The following is a 20,396-nucleotide window of genomic DNA, read 5'->3' on the forward strand; positions in this document are numbered from 1 at the left end:
GCAAATACACGAATACTGATATATTTCTTCTACAGATCATCCCAGAATGTGTTGATAAAGCAGGTGAATCAAACCGTTTCAGTGTAAAACAGGATGATTCCATATGAAGTTTGGATGTGAGGGGACAGTACTGAAAATAGATTAGTTACAGTCAGATGAGCATTAAAGGATTCCTGACAATTAATATATGTGAGTATAATTCTGTTTAACAACATGGTTTTTGTCCCACTAACCCTCCATACATCACAGATGCTGAAAAGCCTTCCACACAGAACACACCAGTATGCTCCTTACAGCTCCTCCTGCTGCCTCCCCTCTCCTCTGCTGCACCTTAACCACTGAAACATATTTTGCTGAGCTCAGTGTCATGGCAGGACGGAGGAGAGAAGAGACAAGGAAGGACAAGAGCTTTCCCTTTCCCTCGTCATTTCTCATATCTTACTGCCCTCTTCTGGACATGAGGCATCTGAATCACTGTGCAGCACCAGAGGCAAGACAGACATTTTTCTGAAAAGTTTAATTTTTTAGGCATTGAAATAAGCACTCGTGGCTGTATGTTGTATTACAGAAATTTCCATCTTCATCTACTGCAAGAGTCTTTAAAATCTATCTAGTCAGAAGATCGTATTCAGGAGCAGAGCATTTTTTTACAGTCCAGCATCATCCTGCTGCCTCAGTCTTCATCGCTGCCCATCTCTAAAGGGTCAAAGTCTGGGTCGTCCTCATCCAAGTCCAAGTCCTCAATGTCCTGGAACAGTGACTCATCCACTTCAACGTTATTTCCAGCTGCAAAAGAAGAAGAAAAGTGAACAGTGTGCTGAAATCAAAACTGATTTAACCGTCTTTAACTGTGACTCAATAGCAACAAGGTCACCGTTTGTACCAAAGAAGGCAACACTGATTCATGTCTCAGCTAAAGATACCTTTCAAATGTGTAAGTTAACGTGGGGAGATACATAACTGGCAGGGTGAAGAGTGGGGCTTAAAGCATGCCCCAATTCCACCTCCAAAGTCCGTGAAGCAAAACTAGAGCTCTTCAAAATCCCAAATCAAGCACCAATGCAATGTGCAACTTTTCCAGTGATTTGACGAGTACAGAAACATCCGTGTCACCATGGTAACTCAGTCTGTCTCCTGAGTTGAAATGGAGATGCGTACAGCTGCCATGCCAGACATTTCTCTGAACAGGGGACTAGATTTCTACAACAGACTGAAGAAAACTTCTTTGCTCCGCTGCCTAATGCAACATGATAAAAACTGCATGAGTCGCGCGTTCAGAGTCAGAGTCTGAGTACCTATCAATAATCCCATTACTCCAGCTCTCTGACTGTGACTCCACCTTCACAGCTGGATCTGGACCACACTGAGGTAGGGGTCATAAAACTGCTGATTTGCTCGCCCTCAGTAAATAATGTATCTGCTTCACTGCTCCAGCACTCATGCTTACACACTTTCTCTGAGAGAGATGAATATCCAACAGAAGCTGAAACTCCATGATGAAGGCAGCCTGGGTGCGAGTTCTACTATGAGTCCCGACCTGTGGCCTCATTTTACTCGTCCATTAAATGACTTGGAACTTTACAGAAACATTCTTGTTCAAAATCCTTCTTTCTTGTCACAACAACATCACCAAACAGTGCTGCTCACCATCTTCAAGGAACTGGATGTCCGACGTGTCCAGGTTATGGTCAGTCTCAAACAGCTGTTTCCCTGTTAAGGAAAACACGGTGGTTTTTAGGATTTTGTGTTCTCACGGGCCGGTCAAAGAAGTGTCTGAGTTCCAGGTTTACCGGTAAGTTTAGGTTTTCCAGTCTGCTCCTCCTCTTTCTGCTTTTTCCTCCTCACCTCAGCCATCTCAAGCTCAAACCGGGCTTTCCATGCCAGAAAGTTTTCGATGGTTACCACTGTACCCTGGAAGGCCACCTATAAAACAAGCACATCATGACTGTACTGATCCGTCCATACTGGTGACAGCGGTGGCTCCTATAACGACACTGAACTGGTAATGCTCTACACCTAAACAGAAGTGGGCAGAAGGATGAAGGCAAGTCTCACTTCAGTTCACAACATGTTATTCCAGACATATGGCTTCCGTTTCTTACCTTCTCGGCTTCCTCTGCCTCCTTCTCTTTCCGGCGCTTTTCCTCTTCTTGCCTGTTTTTCATCATATCCACAATTTCATTAAGTTTCTCCTGAACAGCCGTCACCAGGGTGAAAATCATCACCATCCCCAGGTTTTCTTCAGCCTGCACAGTAAGCACATGTTGTTCACACCAGTCGTATTTAATTCAACAGCAGTAGCTCAGCTGATCCAATCACAAGTGGACAAACAGGCTGTCGCAATTTGAACATTTCAGAGTAACATTACAGATGTATTCTATCAGTTCTGAACATGTGTGATGGATACACGTGGAGTATGAGATGGTGATAACCAGCACACCTCCTCTGAATAAAGACACACAAACTGAAGCTTTAAAATCGCCCCTTTTTTTCCTTTGAACACTGGAAGAGTGAGACAGACCTGCTGCTGGAGTAAGGTAAGGATGTCCTCTGTGTCGCTGTCCTCCAGATTCTCCTGGAAGCAGATCTCCCATAGGGGGGGCTCATCTGGGTATTTGTCTACATACGTGAACTTCAATGTTGCTTCCACAGCTGCACAAAGAAAACAGATTATTCTATCTCAAACACTTATCGACTAAATGGAACTCTCACAGCCTTTCACTGATACTCACACACTCATCAGTGTGACACCCTGTGTGTGTACTCACTTTCACCATGTTCCCCTGCATCTGATGTTACAGTGATGGTGAAGCTGGTGGGGTCTTCAGAGAGCACTGCGAGCACATGAAGAGCAGACATCCCGTTACAGGCACACTGAGACTGCCTGTCTCCAACAAACTCTTGCTGTTACTCCAATTACTATGAAGCGTATTTAAATGCCAAAAACCTTTTTGAAATCTGCAATTTATCACTGAATCCATGAGTGCTGCTGTTGAAATAGTGAACTAGTCCATATGTAATAACAGTGGAGCTTCCTTCCAGACATATTTTCCAGGCAGAAAATACAGGCAGCAGTCAGCTAACTACCGTCTGCCTGCTAGCTGAAAGCTAACTGTTCGTGTGTGTGTGCTTCGGTGCTTCTCAAACCTGTGAAAGAGTCCGGGTAGATGGCCTCTAAAGCTTCCACCTCATTCCTCTGCTCCTCACCGTAGTCTGTCATATTTATGTGGAAACTGCTAAAACCATCACCGCTGTACCGAAGCAAACACACCGGCTGTGCAGCGTGTTCTCTCTGTTCCACAGTGCCAATCGATGATATCGTGGCTCGTACTGTAGGTCTGACACACACTGACAAACACAGAAACTTCGGATCACTTGGTTTTTCAGTGTGTGTCTCCGGGACATTCTGGATTGATGTGCACGGCTGGCTGCACACGGGGAGCCGTCTCGAACCCTTTCCCCTAAAATACATTGTTTATGGTATCATTATGGTTAACAGTGAATGGGACCTTCTGGTGAATAACTTTATTATTTGGAGAGTTTTTCACACATAAATGTAAATATATGAATGTAAAACACAGATTTTTTTGCATTTCATAATTTTCATTCCTTTACCAAAGCCCTTAATGTTATAGAAAGTAAAAATGCTATGACACTTTTTGGTTTGTTTGAAAAATATGATTTGCGACAAAAGCCCTAGCAAACTTTATTTTATTTGATATAATTTATGAAGATTTCATTTTCACGTTTTCTGTTCTGCATTCTACATATGCACCTGCTCCTTTAAAATGTATATAGAATTATATAAGCCATGTATTTTGTACAGGATTTTGTATAATAATAATAATAATAGAACATTTTAAAAAGGCGGAAAAAAGAAAAGAAAAGGTTGTAGTTTAAAGAGCAGGCTGGTGACTTGGTGAATTTTACTCCTATGACGTCTTTATGGAAAAATATGGTATTGATACTTCTCAAGAAGAGTTTGACATGGTGATCAAATCTATTCCTATCGGTGTTGTCTCTTTAGCACAGAGCTTACTATCAGTCCCTTCTCTACCTGTAACACTCAGCTCTCCTACTATTGCTGGCATCCTAATTACAGACAAGAGATGTAACAATGCTTTTAGCAGAAACCAGCTTGTTCCGGTCTCTACTCCTATATGTAAACATCGGTGGACTCTCATGGACAAGAAACTTTGGAACTTGATCTTCCTGCTACCTTATCAATATATAATCGCTAACTAAATCAAAGAGATAAGTTAAAGATTTTACATCGGTGTTACCCTTCAAAAGAAAATATTTGTAGATGTCTTCCTACTTTAAATAATGTTTGTACATTTTGTGAATGCGACGGTGAAACCATTGAACATATTTTTGTTGATTGTATCCATGTCACTTCTTTCTGGTTCCATTTACAAAGATATATTTCCCAAAAGATAAAAAATTTTTATCTTTCTGAGAAAATTTGAAATACTTCTTATAGTCACTCATCCGAATTTAACAGCCAATGAAAAATATATAATTAATTTAATCATCATTTTAGCAAAATGTTATCTACACAAAATGCTTTGGCAAAAGACCAAACCCTCATTTTATAACTTCAAAATAGAAGATCTGAAAACATACTGGAACACCATTGAAAAACTTAAAAAAATAAAAAATAAATCAACCAAAATAACCAAATTAATAAATCACTTTAATCTACATGAAGCACACCTCTAGGTAATAGTTTTGTGTTTTTTTTGCATTTAATTTCTGAATCTACTTCCCTGTAAATTGGATAATTAAGTTTCAACTTCTACTCTCTAAGTTGTATGTATTTCCGTAACCATCAATAAAGTTCTGATTTAAAAACAACAACAAAAAAAAAGGCTGGTGACTTTTAATAATTTCCTGTTCATAGCTTCCTTCATCAGACCACACAGTCGAGCACGGATTCACTGATGCTTCAACTCAACTGATCCCAGTCTGCCAAACCACCGAAGAAGAAAGAAAACGATCACCTCGTCAGGGTCTTAAGTGGCTGTGTCCGAAATCACTCCCTAACCACTATATAGTGACCACGCCACTTTGTAGTTGTGTCCTAATGTTTAGGGATTTTTGATGGTCACTATATAGTGCAATCAATGTATCCCACAATTCACCGCTAAATGTAGTGAGCATCTGATGGTCACTAACCGGAGTGAGACATCCCATAATGCATTGCCAAAAATTTCTCTGGGCTGCACGTTAGGGATGGCAGACGGACGTTAAATTAATATTTAAACTTTAGTAATAGAGATGGTTGCAGCTTTATCTAGAAAATGTACATAGATCGTTCAATAAGTAAAGCTTAATTGGCCATTTATTAATGATGGCTAGTACAGTGTGTGACTAAAAGCTGAGTGACTCTGACCATTCTGACTGCTCAGACAACTGGATTAATCCATTTGTCCAGTATTGTGAGACAGGAAATAAAGGAGCTGCCTAAGGTTCAGGAAGTTTCGCCAGTAGGGGTTGTAGTTTGACGGAGGATAGTTTATTGTTCAGAAATTAAAAAAAAAATTATATTAGTCTTATTAAAAAGGCAGTAAAAAGTAGGCTGACACTCACAATTTGACAACGTTTTACAAGTCTTACAAGAGCAGCACGTCTTCTCCTTTCACTCTCTCTCACAATTCTAATTCTCCTCCGTATCATCATTAATTGAATTATTGTTAAAAGAAACACGGCCAGATTGATAGAAGACGCATTTCGATAGAGCTACCTGAGTTTTCTAGCCTGTTTTTTTCCCCTGTAAATTGCTAATCACAAAGTTAGTGCTGAGTACAGATAAAGTCATTGTAGTGGGTGACTTTAATATTTATGTAGATGTTGAAAATGACAGCCTAAATATTAACTTTAATTCTATATTAGACTATTGGATTTTCTCAAAGTGTTCACAGACCTACTCACTGCCTTAATCTTACCCTTGACCTTGTGCTGACTTATGGCATTGAGAGTGAACAGTTAACAGTGTTCCCTCATAACCCTGTCTTGTCTGACCATTTTTTAATAACTTTTGAATTTACATTACTTGACTACACGGTTTCTGAGAAGAATTTTACATATAGAAGGAATGCTGTAACCAGATTTAAAGAGTTAATTTCATCATCCTTTTCTTCACTGCCATGTGCTGATATGACAGAGGACAGCTACCTAAACTTTACTCCAGTAGAACTTGACTTTCTTGTAAATTATGTTACGGCTTCAATGTGTACAACACTGGACAATGTTGCCCACTCAGAAGAGCTGTGTACCTTAAAACGGACTACAAGAAAGTTGGAAAGAATATGGCATATCTCAATCAGCCTGGACAGATGGGCTAATAACATAAACAAAGCTAGAACTGCTTACTATTCATCATTGATGGAAAAGAAAAAGAATAATCCCAGGTTTCTTTTCAGTAGCCAGGCTTATTAAGGTGGCCCACTGCTGCACCTGAAACAGTGCTTGGTTTGGTGTCACATTTCAGCGTTGAACCTATTAACCTATTTACCTATTTCAATGAACCACTCATATTTCTGTTGACTTTTCTCTGAGTTATCTCTTTTAGTGAGACACAATTAATTCTTATTTCCCCATTTTCTGACTGTGTTTTTCCATTATAAGGTAAAGTATGGTTCAACTACACACAGTTCTTTAATACTTCATTTTCTGTTACTTACAGTGATGGAAAACTGTACCGTGTAATGGAAAAGCATCAGGGATGAATAGAATATTTCTTAAATGATTAGAGTATCAGAGTTATTTTATTTTTATAGATTTGTTTTAAAAAAAAACTTAAAAAAACAAAGAAACAGGTCACCTGGGGGAAAATTAAACAGCAATATAAAAAGAAAAGAAAAAAAATGCAATCCGGGGGAATCCAAATGGCTATTGAGGGAAAAACAATCACAATTTGACCCAGTACAAGTCCTTCTCGATCCACATTTGTCTTCATCTTCCGCTTCATCTTTAAAACCAAACCAATCTAATTTTAAACGTGCATTGCTGTGTTTGTTGAAAACACATTTTCATGACTGTATTTCAGTTTGTGCTGAATGCCATGGAAATGAGAGGTATATTTTCTTATGCAAGAACACCATAGTGCAGAGATGTCAAACTCCGGTCCTCGAGGGCCGCTGTCCTGCAGGTTTTAGATGCTTCCCTGCTTCAACACACCTGATTCAGATGAAATTGATCTCTTCGAAAGATTGTTAAGTTCTGCACAAACTTGCTAATGATGCATTGATCTGATTCAGCTGCGTTAAAGCAGGGAGGCATCTAAAACCTGCAGGACATCCCTGCCATAGTGTATCGCCATGCTACTACAATAACCTACAAAGAACAAAGCCTACAACAGGCCTGTGTTGTTCAGGAAACAGTAAGAAGTGCTCTAGTGGTTGTAATTTGTATTGCAGATGTCACTACACACATTACAATTTAAGTTGACAGTGCACAAGTGCTACTGGACCATTTTTGGTTAAATGTAATACGGTCAGTAGTCTGACATGCCACTTTTCATCCTGTAAGCCAACTGTTGGTGGAGAAACTTATCTTTCTTCACAGACAGTCTAACAGAATGATGTGTTTGAAATAAACTTTGTTGTGAATTATGAGAAGCATCTTGTAATCCTAATTTGTAAGGCACAGCACAAATCAAGACAACATATCCAAAGCAACATTAAGGTGGTTATTCTTTTCAGAAAGCCATGTACTTTGCCAGCTTGGCAAAGGCCACATTCTTGGTTCAATACAAAAGGCAGCTTTGTCCCTGAAAATTCAGCGGGGACAGTTTTTCTGGATCAGCCTCGAGATTAGATGCTGTTCAGCTCATCTCTATTCCATGCTCTAAATCCATGACAGGTCTCTTCTCTGGTGTGAAATCCCTGTCTGACCTCTCCACATAGCGCTGCAGAATGCTGTAATACTGTTCACTCCTGGAAAAAGTGTAGTATGCAGAGATCTCCTCCCATGCCTTGTGGTTGGGGAAAGGCATAGGTTCAGGTTCCTTGTTCTCATAGAAGCTCTGCAGGTTTCTCTCAGCCATCTTGGTAGCATAGTCCACAGCGAAGACATCAAAGCGCTCCTTCTCCTTTTCCATGTAACGTTTCCAAAATATAAGCTGCAGGTAGCTGACTTTGGAGCGACAGTTTTTGTAGCAGATACCCAGGAGGCTGAAAGTGGAAGCTATAATAATGATACTCCAGCCCAAGATCTGCAGATACAGTCAAAACAAAAGGCAAAGTTTGGGCCATGAAGAACAGCAGAGGGACTGATGAAATGAAGGGGGAAGGCTGGGGGATTACATCAAGCATATAGGACCCTTAAAACTGTGAGCCAACACTAATCACGTTGTATGTAGCTTTATTACATCGCACTGTTAGTTATGATTGGTAGTACAATGCTAAAGTCACTGCACTAATTTGTCTCCTCTATATACACAACAATGCTGAGATAACTCCATCCTTCTCTGCAGTCCCCCACCCACCTCATACGACTGTCAGACTTGATTTAGAGACAAATATGGAAGAATTCCAAATCAATGTTGGTATGTGTTAATTTGATTTCTGTTTTTATCATCAACTTACTCAGGACTGTATTTCTATCAGCTGAGAGGCTTCTGTAGTCATACTGAAAAAGACTGATCCCTAAGGATGTGTCAGAGGTTGATATACTTTGATTGACATCTTATTCAATAGTTTGATTGACTAGATTCAACATTTCCTATAATGCAATTGGATATTACCTTATATTGTATCTTCCTGATTCATAAGCACCCTAATCTTTTAAAACAGCATTCCTTCCAGCTGCTCTCATAAATAGTATGATAAAAAAAAAAGTTAGAAGTCACTTCTCATGTATGATGGTGTTTCTTACTTGTGATTGAGCCCTGAACATCAACAGCAGCTCCATTCGCTCATCAGGGGACAGTTTAGAGCGGTCACAGGGCACCCGGGCCAGCTCCTCCCGACACTTGAGGGTTTTGTTTTTACAGAAAAGATTTACCACCAGGTTGTCATCCAGGCCACTGATGGCACACTCATAAAAGGTCCCATTGAGCAGAGCCACAGAGAGCCACATTATAGGAGCCACACATGCACCTAAGAAAATGCTCATTAACACCCTGAAACAGCCGAAGCAGTTCCCACGAGGACAAAGCTTCATGGGATCAAGACAGCACCCAGTGTAGAGCCTCCACAACCTGGTGCTAAAGAACAGACCTAGAACCAGAAGCACTGCAGCTGGGCCCAGCAGAAAAGTCAGTCCATAGGTGAAGTTCTGTTCGTGGTTGCACGGGCACTGAAAGGACACCAAAGAAAAAACTCGCTCCCCACCTATAGTTAGAAGTGCCATGAAACTGTAACCAATGGTTGCTTTCTGGTTCATGAAAAAACGCAGGACAGTCTGGAAGTTGTCCATGGTGTTGGCCTGGAAGTCTCAGACACTTTCCACAAGAAACAAAGAAAGAAACGCAAAAAGAAAGAAGCTGTGTAGTTATTCCCTCTCTGCTGTTTGTACTGAAGAGAAAGTCATCTGCCAAGCCCGACCGTGCCCCTCCCTGTAGCTGTCTGTCTAGCCTACAGGCTCCACCCTCAGTCAATGTGATACTTCCTCCTGCTTTCCAAAGAGCTCGAATATGGACAACTGGGCTTCTCCTTGGATTTTGAAGATGTATCAGGAAGTATCAGCTTACGAGCAGAGAGGGTCATTACAGTCACGTGTCACTTAACCCCCTCTAGCATCTTTTTTCACCCTATCGACCCCGTCTCTGCTGGAATTATTAGCAGAGACAGCCCCAGTGATTACAACAACACGTCACCCATTACAAGTTCCCTCTCCAGCTCTGACTTTGTTGTGGCAATCATCTGCAAAAATCCTGCTGGTTCATTTCTGTGTGTGCTTTGAGCAGCGTGTTGTATAGACTGAATCCTGACAAAAGTCACGCTGGCAAAAGTATTAAAGCATAAAAGAGACACTAAAACATCAGAAGTGTGGCTGTTCTTTGTTCCTCTTCGTACAAGCACACTCACCCTACAGTCTCTCAGTGGTTAAAACATGACAAAACATGTAGAACATGCCATTGTAGAAAAATTAGGGGCAGTTGGTAAGAGAGGGTGGGGAAGTGCTCACATCCACGTTGTGGTTTCTCTGTTCCAGTTCCACAGGATTGACCACTCAGACTGCCGTCCTCCACCCAGCACTCCAACAGGGCATCTTCTGTTTTCTTTATCTCGATGTTATGAGCATGCAATGAGCATCACAAATTTAAAGGTTTTCACAACTTACTCTTCTTTGCATGATGAGTACATTTATGAAAATTAATCATCCTGGTAGTACACAGGAAGTGGTTAGCTCTTATAGCTACTGAATGAAGATGACACACTTTCTGTTTAAGCGCACACAGACATGGTAAACAGCCAACAAGGCTGACCTGAACATCACCTTAGATGTTTCAGTCTCTGCATTTGCTTCCATCAGGAGACAACCTACACTCCAACCTGTGGAGACCTTAGTTGTAAGCACAACGTCTTACATGGCTGCCTTCATGGAGTGTGTGTTTGTGTGTGTAGGTGTAGGCTAACACTTTAACCAGAACTGTTTCAGTGCTGTGATGACGTCGGAAGCCTGTTTGAAAGTTATCGAGACTTCCACTTTCATTCAGAAGGTTGTTGAGCTGGTTAAATACAACTTTCTCAATAATCTTGGAAAGTTGTATTTAACACCATGCTCAAAAATGTAGCTTGATTTTCTTTTTGTTTTAGTTCTCTAATGCATTGTGGTACATTCCTGACCAGCAACAGGAGTTGTTCACAGTCACTACAATCCTCTCCCCTGCCCCTTGGCAAACCTTCAGAAATTAAACCAATCACAGAACACTGTGGCCAGATCTTCTTGTTCTTGGGAGGATGCTTCCCCCTGGAGAAAAGCACCATGTAAATATCCAAGATTAAAAATCAAATGACTGAAAATGATCGTGCCATGTCCATTTTAACACATAAGGACCCATGGAGACACAGGCGTACCATACAATTTAAAATCAAATCAATTTTCTATTACTGAGCTGTCCCAAAAATTCTCTGAAAAACCTCAGGTTGATCCAAAATGCTGCAGCCAGAGTTCTGATGAGAACAAACAGGAAAATCATATTTTTACTATTTTAGCGTCTCTTCATTGGCTCCCTGTTAAATTCAGAATAGAATAGAATAGAATAGAATAGAATAGAATAGAATAGAATAGAATAGAATAGAATAGAATAGAATGTATCCAACCATATTCTCTCAGTAAAAGGCTAATCTATGGTCAAACATCAAGTGTTTGATTTTGCACACAGACCAAAATATCTGGAGCTAAAGATATCAGCTTGAGGGGTTAACTGGACCAGAAAAAGCACTATATAAGTACAATACATTTATTATCAAACTGAAATTAAATTTAACAATGTGGTCACCAATGTTGAATTAAAAGGAACATTTGTGTGTACAGTTTTCATTCAGGGTAGTTTTAGACATGTTCACATGCCAGTACTAAAAAAAAGTTACACCTGCTCATAGGAGGATGCTGAAACAGGGACATCATTCACATACTGCCTATTTGAACTAAACTATAACCTAGTCACACTCATCTTAGCTTTAGGCTCCTACCTATCACAATGATACATTTGTCATATGATGATGAAGATGATGATGATGCAGACCTGTCTACAGCATTTATATGTCAAAGAGCCACTTTAAGCCAGGGCCAGATGCCCTGCTGAAAACTGAGACATTACCGTAACACAGACAGTCCTCCTCTTATAGTCCCACTGTGCCACCATCCACAAAATGAAGAACAGCAGGGTTGTCAGCTGACGTACTGGACTTGACTGAAGCCATCTTCATCCCACTATCTGTCCCCTGGTTGCTCTCCACATAGCGGTGCAAAGTGCTGTAGTAGTGGTCCTTGGTGCTAAACTTGTAAAGACAGGATATCTTCTCCCAGTCCTTGTTGGAAGGGGTGATGATGTTTTCAGGAGGTGTCTGGGTGAAAAAGCTCTTCAGGTTCCTCTCAGCAAGCTGCTTGGCATGTTTAGTGGTGTATGAATCCATCAGGTCGTTCTCCTCCTGAGTGTATGCACTCCAGAACTTGAGCTGCAGGTAGCTAATGGGGGATGTGCACCGAGCTATGCAGATCAGCAGAAGGTTGGACAACATGATGGAGGCAATGAGGAGCCAACCCAGAATCTGTGGTCATTAGAAACATGCAGTCTGATTTATTATCAAGGACACTTCAACATATTTGTTCAAAACTATTTGTAACACGAAAAGGTGAAAAGGGGAAAATGTACTAATTTGTAATTTCGACATTGTTACAACTGACTTCACCATAAGAATCCTGCGTGAATTTTAGTAATGTGGAGTTAATGTCTGAATTAGCATATGAACACTTCTAAAAACCCAAAGCGGTTGTCAAACATGACTTCTCTGCACAAAGATTCTGCAAATGCGCCTGCTGCACAACTCCAGATGACTCACACAAACTCAACAGGCCACTACCACAAGTCGTGAAGTCCCACTGAAGTCTGCACAGATAGACCTCACACGATATATGTGACACCCACCACATCCGCCATAACATTTCATCACACCATAATTTCAAAGTTTAGGTGATCGAAGCTGCTGCTCTCAGTTTTGAGAGGTCAATCACAAGCTCTCAGTATTTACTATACATACCCGTTACATCACCATAACTGCACAATCATACGTTAAAAAACGAGAGTGCTAACAACACAAGTTTCTATTAATTTTTCTATTTTTTTTTGCTTCCACTTGTGCCGAGGGAGGGTTTTTTTGACAATACTTTTTATTTGAAGCAACACAAACCAACTGCCTTTTTAGACATTTGCAGTATGCCCACATTCAGGCTCACTGTTGTGCTTCACCAATAAGAGCGTCACAGTGGCACGCATCAGCCGGCTGCTTACCTGAGAGTGCGCCCTCAGCATGCGCAGAACATCTTCTCTATCACGGCTGCCTTTCTCACAGGGGAACCTGAACAGCTCCTTCTCACACTGCCCCTCAGCGAGCTTATGTCCACACACATGCTGGTTGTACGCGGTCAAATTGGTACCGGTCATCGCGCACTCATAATAGTTCCCGTTGAGGAGAGCCACAGCGACCCAGCTGCATGGTGCCACCAGCGCAGCGGCGCTGATCTGGAAGAGAGCCGTGCCTACGGTCGCCAGGTTCTTCCAACGCCACAGCCTCGCCTTGCGGTGCCACAGACCCGTTATCAGCTTCCACGTCTTCATACTAAGAATGTAACCGAGGAGCAGCAGAGCCAGGGCCGGCACCAGCAGGAACACCATGCCATAGATGAAGTTCAGCTCATTGCAGGGACACCTGAAGGCCACCGAGGAGAATATCTGCTCTCCACTTGCTGTCAGTATAGCCACCAACCCGAAGCCGAAGTTGCTCTGTTTGTTCACAATGTTCAGAACCGTCTTGAACTTCTCCATGTCTGTCAGCTGAGTGGCAGAGGAACAGTTTCACTTCTATTTATCAGAGCTGCCTGTGGAGTCGTTAACTCTCACTTCCCCAAAGCAGCAACATCCGAGCTGTCGGTGAGGCTGCTGTCTACACTGTGTGAACAGTAAACACAGCTTCAGTTTACACCTGATATCAAAGGTGCGTGTACACGCGCTTCTCCAGTGACCACATGTGATCTGATGTCGCTTTGGTAGCTGTGGGCAACAGAACGGCCTTCAGTAGGTCTGCTGGTGTTCCGTAAAATCCAGTGAGTGGAACCAAATGATCAGAGATTCAGATAAGGTGTCAGGTGTGATAATAACGAACCTACATGTTTCGATCCGGAGGAATGTCATAGTAAAGATGGCTGAAGTGAAAGGTTAGAGATGTTACAGGGGTCACTGGGACTGAACACTCATACACACATCAGCAGTTCTCATGGTGTACCATCTCTGAACAGAAATGTGGTGAAAACCCACCCAGTTGACTGTAACAGATGATATTACTGTCTGTCATCTGTGGGCAAATCTCATCTGTCCAAAAATGAAGCTTTTAAACTACCCCTGCAACCTCTGCAAAAGTGATGGGTGAGTCTTCCCATAAATCCTCAGACTCCATATCGAAAGGAGTCAGATTAAATATTTTGTTAAGCTAATTACGATTCAGTAATCAATTTCAAATGACAACAAAGGCAAGGCAATTTAAAGATAAAGTCCAATTCAAGCCAATTACAATCTAATTCATTATAATACAATTACTTAAAATCCAAATAATTCATACAATTAAAAAATAAAGTTGCTTTGCAAAGGAAATCAACAGATTGCATTGTTGCCTTCTGGTCATTTCCCCATTGAGGATTTTTGGCCACATCCAACCGGGAGGAGGCCCAGGGCAGACCCAGAATTTGCTTGAGGGATTATATATCCCTTTTGACCAGGGAATATCTCGGGATCCCTGAGGAGGAGCTGGAGAGTGTCTTTGGGGAAGGGGATATGAAGGTTTCCTTCCTGAACGTGTTGCTTCCACAACCTAAGCTCAGATAAGCAGGGAAAAAAGATGGAGGGATGGACATAGCAATGTGGGAAAATTCAATTCAATGTGGGAGTTATTAATATGGATGTTTAAATGAGTATGTACAGAATGCGATTGCCACTTGGAACTTCACTGAGCTTTACGAACATCAGTGACATGTTATGTACTGTTACACGTAAGCAGGAGTGGCAGCCTCTTCACTGTCACGCAACTAATCAACACTCATATCTGCTATGCTGATCGGTTTTAGCAGTAAATAAGTACAATATTCACACAACTCTGTAGAGTCTTCTCTCCATGATGTGATGAAGTTGGCATTTTGACACTTTTTAGCTATTAGTTACACTCAGTGTAAGACAGAGATGGAAAGTCACCTTAGACTGAGGAGTATTGTATTTCTATGAGAGGCCGTTTAGGAAACAATTCATATTTACTCTCACTCTTACTATCATACTCTCTCTCACTCTTACTATCATACTCTCTGTCACTATTACTATCATACTCTCTCTCACTCTTACTATCATACTCTCTCTCACTCTTACTATCATACTCTCTCTGACTCATACTGTCATACTCTCTCTCACTCTTACTATCATACTCTCTCTGACTCATACTATCATACTCTCTCTCACTCTTACTATCATACTCTCTCTGACTCATACTATCATACTCTCTCTCACTCTTACTATCATACTCTCTCTGACTCATACTATCATACTCTCTCTGACTCATACTGTCATACTCTCTCTCACTCATACTATCATACTCTCTCACTCTTACTGTCATACTCTCTCTCACTCTTACTATCATACTCTCTCACTCTTAATATCATACTCTCTCTCACTCTTACTATCATACTCTCTCACTCTTACTGTCATACTCTCTCACTCTTACTATCATACTCTCTCTGACTCATACTATCATACTCTCTCTCACTCTTACTATCATACTCTCTCTCACTCTTACTATCATACTCTCTCTGACTCATACTATCATACTCTCTCTCACTCTTACTATCATACTCTCTCACTCTTACTATCATACTCTCTCTCACTCTTACTATCATACTCTCTCACTCTTACTGTCATACTCTCTCACTCTTACTGTCATACTCTCTCTCACTCTTACTATCATACTCTCTCACTCTTACTATCATACTCTCTCTCACTCTTACTATCATACTCTCTCACTCTTACTGTCATACTCTCTCACTCTTACTATCATACTCTCTCTGACTCATACTATCATACTCTCTCTCACTCTTACTATCATACTCTCTCTCACTCTTACTATCATACTCTCTCTGACTCATACTATCATACTCTCTCTCACTCATACTATCATACTCTCTCACTCTTACTGTCATACTCTCTCTCACTCTTACTATCATACTCTCTCACTCTTAATATCATACTCTCTCTCACTCTTACTATCATACTCTCTCACTCTTACTGTCATACTCTCTCACTCTTACTATCATACTCTCTCTGACTCATACTATCATACTCTCTCTCACTCTTACTATCATACTCTCTCACTCTTACTATCATACTCTCTCTCACTCTTACTATCATACTCTCTCACTCTTACTGTCATACTCTCTCACTCTTACTATCATACTCTCTCTGACTCATACTATCATACTCTCTCTAACTCATACTATCATACTCTCTCTCACTCTTACTATCATACTCTCTCTCACTCATACTATCATACTCTCTCACTCTTACTGTCATACTCTCTCTCACTCATACTATCATACTCTCTCACTCTTACTATCATACTCTCTCTCACTCTTACTATCATACTCTCTCACTCTTACTGTCATACTCTCTCTCACTCTTACTATCATACTCTCTCTGACTCATACTATCATACTCTCTCACTCTTACTGTCATACTCTCTCACTCTTACTATCATACTCTCTCTCACTCGTACTATCATACTCTCTCTCACTCTTACTGTCATACTCTCTCTCACTCTTACTGTCATACTCTCTCTCACTCTTACTATCATACTCTCTCACTCTTACTATCATACTCTCTCTCACTCTTACTATCATACTCTCTCTGACTCATACTATCATACTCTCTCTCACTCTTACTATCATACTCTCTCTCACTCTTACTATCATACTCTCTCTCACTCTTACTATCATACTCTCTCTCACTCTTACTATCATACTCTCTCTCACTCTTACTGTCATACTCTCTCTCACTCTTACTATCATACTCTCTCTGACTCTTACTATCATACTCTCTCTCACTCTTACTGTCATACTCTCTCACTTATACTATCATGTGGGAAAATGCTCCCATCTCCCAGACAACATTAATGGCAGTTTTTTCACTTAATTCTTGGATTTAGCCTATCTTTAGTTAATAAAAGATCTTAAATGGCACTTTTTTTCTATGTGCATTTTGTTTAACATTGGTGGTTCTCTTTTAAATTCTACTTTACATTCATGAAAAAGGGAGGACACCACAATGTTTTCTAGTTTAATTATTTTTTTCTTCATTTGGCAGTCCTCATTTGTCTTGGTTGCTTAGATCCTGGAATAGAGAGAGCAAAAGCAACAAAGACTGAAACACTGTATTGCAGTTATGATTACTGTGTGCACTGAAATACTCACTTCTTTTTTTAGTTTCTGGATTTCCAGGTCCAGTTTCCTGAGAAACAGCGTTTAATCTCAAGATCCAGATCCATTTCTTGGAGCTTTCTCTTCTTGAGTTTGATTTTTAATGTCTGCCAGCTCTATCTGTCTCTCCAGGTGCTTTGCATATAGTGTTGTGACAGTTTGAATTCTGCAAAAGAAATGTCAATTAGCAGAGCAGGATTTGTGCATAATGTAGATTTACTTTGGCCAATACTCATAATGTTATCAGGCTGCTTAGGAGACTGTGCAGCATCTGGGTCCTGTTACACATATTTTCTATTAGCACCACATCACTGACTTCATGTCCTTTATGGATTAAATAAGCAGGATATTTCCATGAAATTGACATACCTTAAGCCTTCTGGAGTCCAGTGACAAAGTCTCCTCATCTGTAGAAGATTTCAATACAATGTACTAACCAGATCATCTTCTGGTGGCTCCAAAAGTGTAGGAGTGTTCCCAGACACTGCAAGGAAATCCAAAGTCAGACAGTATAATATATTTATTTGATTGTGTTCCATGTGCAGAAGTACTGCAATATGTACCTTGTATGAAGCGGACAGTTGCTGTGGCATGGACAGAGTCTGTTGCTGTCACTCCCTGGATCCCCTCCATCACTGGCCTCCCTTTATTTAAATGGAGTGCCAGCTCCTCCGCTGGGGTCATATCCTGGCTTGATGGGCCGCCCCCTGTGCCAGTTCTATGGGCTTTTTTTAAACTGCTACAATCACACAGACATTCAACATGTCTGTAGACACCTAATCTATTCACCTCATTTGTTCACAGTTCTACTTTAAAGTCGCTTACCAGCCTGCAAAATGTTCTTATATTTAATTTCAACTTGCTGCCAGGTCCTTTTATGGTCAGACAAGTTTGTTCTTTATGAAGGACAGAAAGATAAAATAGCTCAAAAGGTAACATGAGAAAAAGAGATTAAGGATTATGGATAACTCATACTCTACATTTCCTTAGTTAACATGCACCTCTACTTGCCACTTTTAAAGTAAAGTGTACAAAAGTTTATCTCAAAAGTAACTCCTTCAGTCCTTTAATTGTAGCCTAATTATGACAGTTCCAGTGGAGTGTACAGTTTTTGACCATATTGCCCGAAGGGCTGTTTTGCACCATCGCCTATAAGTAGGTAGGCTGGCTACTACGGTTTTTGAGGTATGACTCTTTAAATTGGTCATAATTTTAATGCTAATGATTGACATGCTGATTTTGGAGCGGTTTTACTCGGCCAAACTGTATTGTACAGACATCGTTCAAACATTTAAAGAATCGGGACAGTTTGGACTACAACATACTTAAGTCTCATTAGGGTGGCATTTACAGTTTTTGAGAATTTTCAACGTTAATTCTATCGTAATTTTAATGCTAATGAATACACATGCTTATTTTATCGTACACACATCGTTCAAACATTTAAAGACTTGGGACGATTTAGACTACAACATATTGTAACCTCATTATGCTGGGATTTACAGTTTCTGAGAAATTTAACTTTACCTTGATGAAATTTTAATGCTAATCGAGTGACACGCTGATTTTGGAAGCTTGTTGTTTACAGTCTTTGAAAAAGTAAACTTTAACTTTATGCTAATTTTAAGCTAATTAATTGATTTAATTGATATGCTGATTTTGAAGGCTTGTTGCCTGGCAACATTTCATCGTCGAGACATCATTCAAACGTTCAAAGACCCAGGGTGCTCTGGAAGCAGGGAGTGTGGTTCATTAACAACACTTCGCTGGGGGTGGGGTTTATCGCCCATTATTAACCACACCAAACATAACCAGAACCACTTCAAACAGAACCAGAACAACCCCAAACAATAACGGGTGTGGTTCATAAACAACCCATAAACAACCCTCAATCACCAGGGGGTGTGGTTTATTTGACCATTATTAACTACCCCAAACACCATTATTAACTACCCCAAACACAACCAGAACAACCAAAACACAACCTTAGACAGAACCAGAAACACAACCAGAACGGGTGTGGTTCATTAACAACCCATAAACAACCTTCAATCACCAGGGGGTGTGGTTTATTTGACCATTATTAACTACCCTAAACACAACCAGAACAACCAAAACACAACCTGAACTCCTTAGACAGAACCAGAAACACAACCTAACGGGTGTGGTTCATTAACAACAGCACCCCAAACACAACCAGAACCACTTTAAACAGAACACAACACAAGCACTACCACCCCAAACCAAAGCAGCAAGAGGGCAGAAATGGGCAGTAGGGCATGCCCATATCAAAATTTCCTAAAATTTTCCAGTTATTATTATTATTATATTCTATTATTTTATGGTAGAGTATAACACAAAATCAACATGTTATAATTTTTTTAAGTATTTATTCACATTATTATATTATCATTTATTCATTTACACACTTCACGCATTACAAGAATGGAGGCCACTAATTAATTATGATTTCATGACAAATGAATGAACATCACAAGTCAGACATCATTCATTTCCTCCTTCGTTTCTCAGTCAACAGCCCCATAGCTGAGCTGCAGTCACATGACAAACAAAAGAACGATCCGTATGAACGATCCGGTTTGTGAACGAACTGTTGTGCCTACTGCTCTTCAGCCCGAGCTGACTGTCACGTGACAAATGAACGAGGACCTGAGGAGTTGAGTCGTGAACGAATCATTTCTGTTTCATGTCCTGCTGACTGAGCTTATGCAGCTGCCGCCTGCCATGTGGCGAGGGAGGGTACTGCATGAAAATGAAGGAATCACTCACTGAGACGACTCGTTACTCCCGAGTCATATAAAAGATGAGTTCATATTGAACAAATCGTTCGCGAACGACACATCACTAAACACTAGCAGGCCCAGAGATTTTCACTTCTGCTGCAAACTTTTTGTTTCTTATTACAATGGGGGTTGACATGCGTTGTGTCTTCCTTCTCATCTGACGTGGCCTCTCTGTGTCTGAACTGTCCTGCTCAATCATATACTTGACCACCCGTCTTTGGAGCAGTCGCATCCTCATCACTTGATGCAAAAGTATATTGAACAGAATTATGCAAATAGTGTAGTCATATTCACAGATGGATCAAAAGAGCCAGAAAATGAGCGCGCTGGAGCTGCAGTGTACATCCCAGAGTTCAAAGTGGCAATTAAGAAAAGAACAACTGATCATGTATCAGAATATACAGTTAAACTCCA

General features: G+C 40.6%; 3 protein-coding genes across 4 annotated transcripts; all 3 read right to left on the reverse strand.

The window, feature by feature from the left end:
• Window positions 1-498: 498 nt before the first annotated feature.
• On the reverse strand, window positions 499-3,350 carry rwdd1 (RWD domain containing 1). 2 transcript variants are annotated; one of them, XM_072395002.1, is made up of 7 exons: window positions 3,148-3,350; window positions 2,769-2,834; window positions 2,522-2,652; window positions 2,103-2,246; window positions 1,791-1,923; window positions 1,648-1,710; window positions 499-786 (listed from the first exon to the last, which is right to left on the reverse strand). In XM_072395002.1, exons 1-7 carry the CDS (start codon window positions 3,218-3,220, stop codon window positions 674-676), a joined length of 723 nt encoding a protein of 240 aa, XP_072251103.1. In that variant the 5' UTR covers window positions 3,221-3,350; the 3' UTR covers window positions 499-673. The 2 variants fall into 2 exon arrangements, with proteins under 2 accessions (XP_072251103.1, XP_072251102.1); XM_072395001.1 differs by having other exon boundaries at window positions 1,648-1,704; window positions 1,785-1,923; window positions 3,148-3,349.
• Window positions 3,351-7,667: 4,317 nt separating this feature from the next.
• Window positions 7,668-9,658, reverse strand: LOC140315773 (calcium homeostasis modulator protein 5-like). The gene is made up of 2 exons (XM_072393357.1): window positions 8,881-9,658; window positions 7,668-8,218 (listed from the first exon to the last, which is right to left on the reverse strand). Exons 1-2 carry the CDS (start codon window positions 9,421-9,423, stop codon window positions 7,829-7,831), a joined length of 933 nt encoding a protein of 310 aa, XP_072249458.1. The 5' UTR covers window positions 9,424-9,658; the 3' UTR covers window positions 7,668-7,828.
• Window positions 9,659-11,399: 1,741 nt separating this feature from the next.
• On the reverse strand, window positions 11,400-13,597 carry calhm6 (calcium homeostasis modulator family member 6). Its single transcript, XM_072393358.1, has 2 exons — window positions 12,965-13,597; window positions 11,400-12,224 (listed from the first exon to the last, which is right to left on the reverse strand). The coding sequence occupies exons 1-2, from the start codon at window positions 13,496-13,498 to the stop codon at window positions 11,796-11,798; spliced, it is 963 nt and encodes a 320-aa protein (XP_072249459.1). The 5' UTR covers window positions 13,499-13,597; the 3' UTR covers window positions 11,400-11,795.
• Between the last annotated feature and the right edge of the window lie 6,799 nt (window positions 13,598-20,396).

Source organism: Leuresthes tenuis, unplaced genomic scaffold (genome assembly GCF_036924035.1).
Source record: "Leuresthes tenuis unplaced genomic scaffold, fLeuTen1.0.hap1 SCAF_10, whole genome shotgun sequence".
In the NCBI taxonomy this organism is placed as follows: Eukaryota; Metazoa; Chordata; class Actinopteri; order Atheriniformes; family Atherinopsidae; genus Leuresthes; species Leuresthes tenuis.

Bases quoted from the DNA above. Each gene is read 5' to 3' on its own strand.
- rwdd1 (XM_072395002.1), bottom strand. From the start codon at position 3,220: ATGACAGACTACGGTGAGGAGCAGAGGAATGAGGTGGAAGCTTTAGAG. The intron at 2,653-2,768 runs GTGAGTACACAC...TTCTTTGTGCAG, and splicing joins TGCAGGGGAACATGGTGAAA to CTGTGGAAGCAACATTGAAG. The intron at 787-1,647 runs GTGAGCAGCACT...CTTCTTTTGCAG, and splicing joins CATCCAGTTCCTTGAAGATG to CTGGAAATAACGTTGAAGTG.
- LOC140315773 (XM_072393357.1), bottom strand. From the start codon at position 9,423: ATGGACAACTTCCAGACTGTCCTGCGTTTTTTCATGAACCAGAAAGCA. The intron at 8,219-8,880 runs GTAAGAAACACC...CTGTATCTGCAG, and splicing joins TGTTCAGGGCTCAATCACAA to ATCTTGGGCTGGAGTATCAT.
- calhm6 (XM_072393358.1), bottom strand. From the start codon at position 13,498: ATGGAGAAGTTCAAGACGGTTCTGAACATTGTGAACAAACAGAGCAAC. The intron at 12,225-12,964 runs GTAAGCAGCCGG...TAATGACCACAG, and splicing joins TGCTGAGGGCGCACTCTCAG to ATTCTGGGTTGGCTCCTCAT.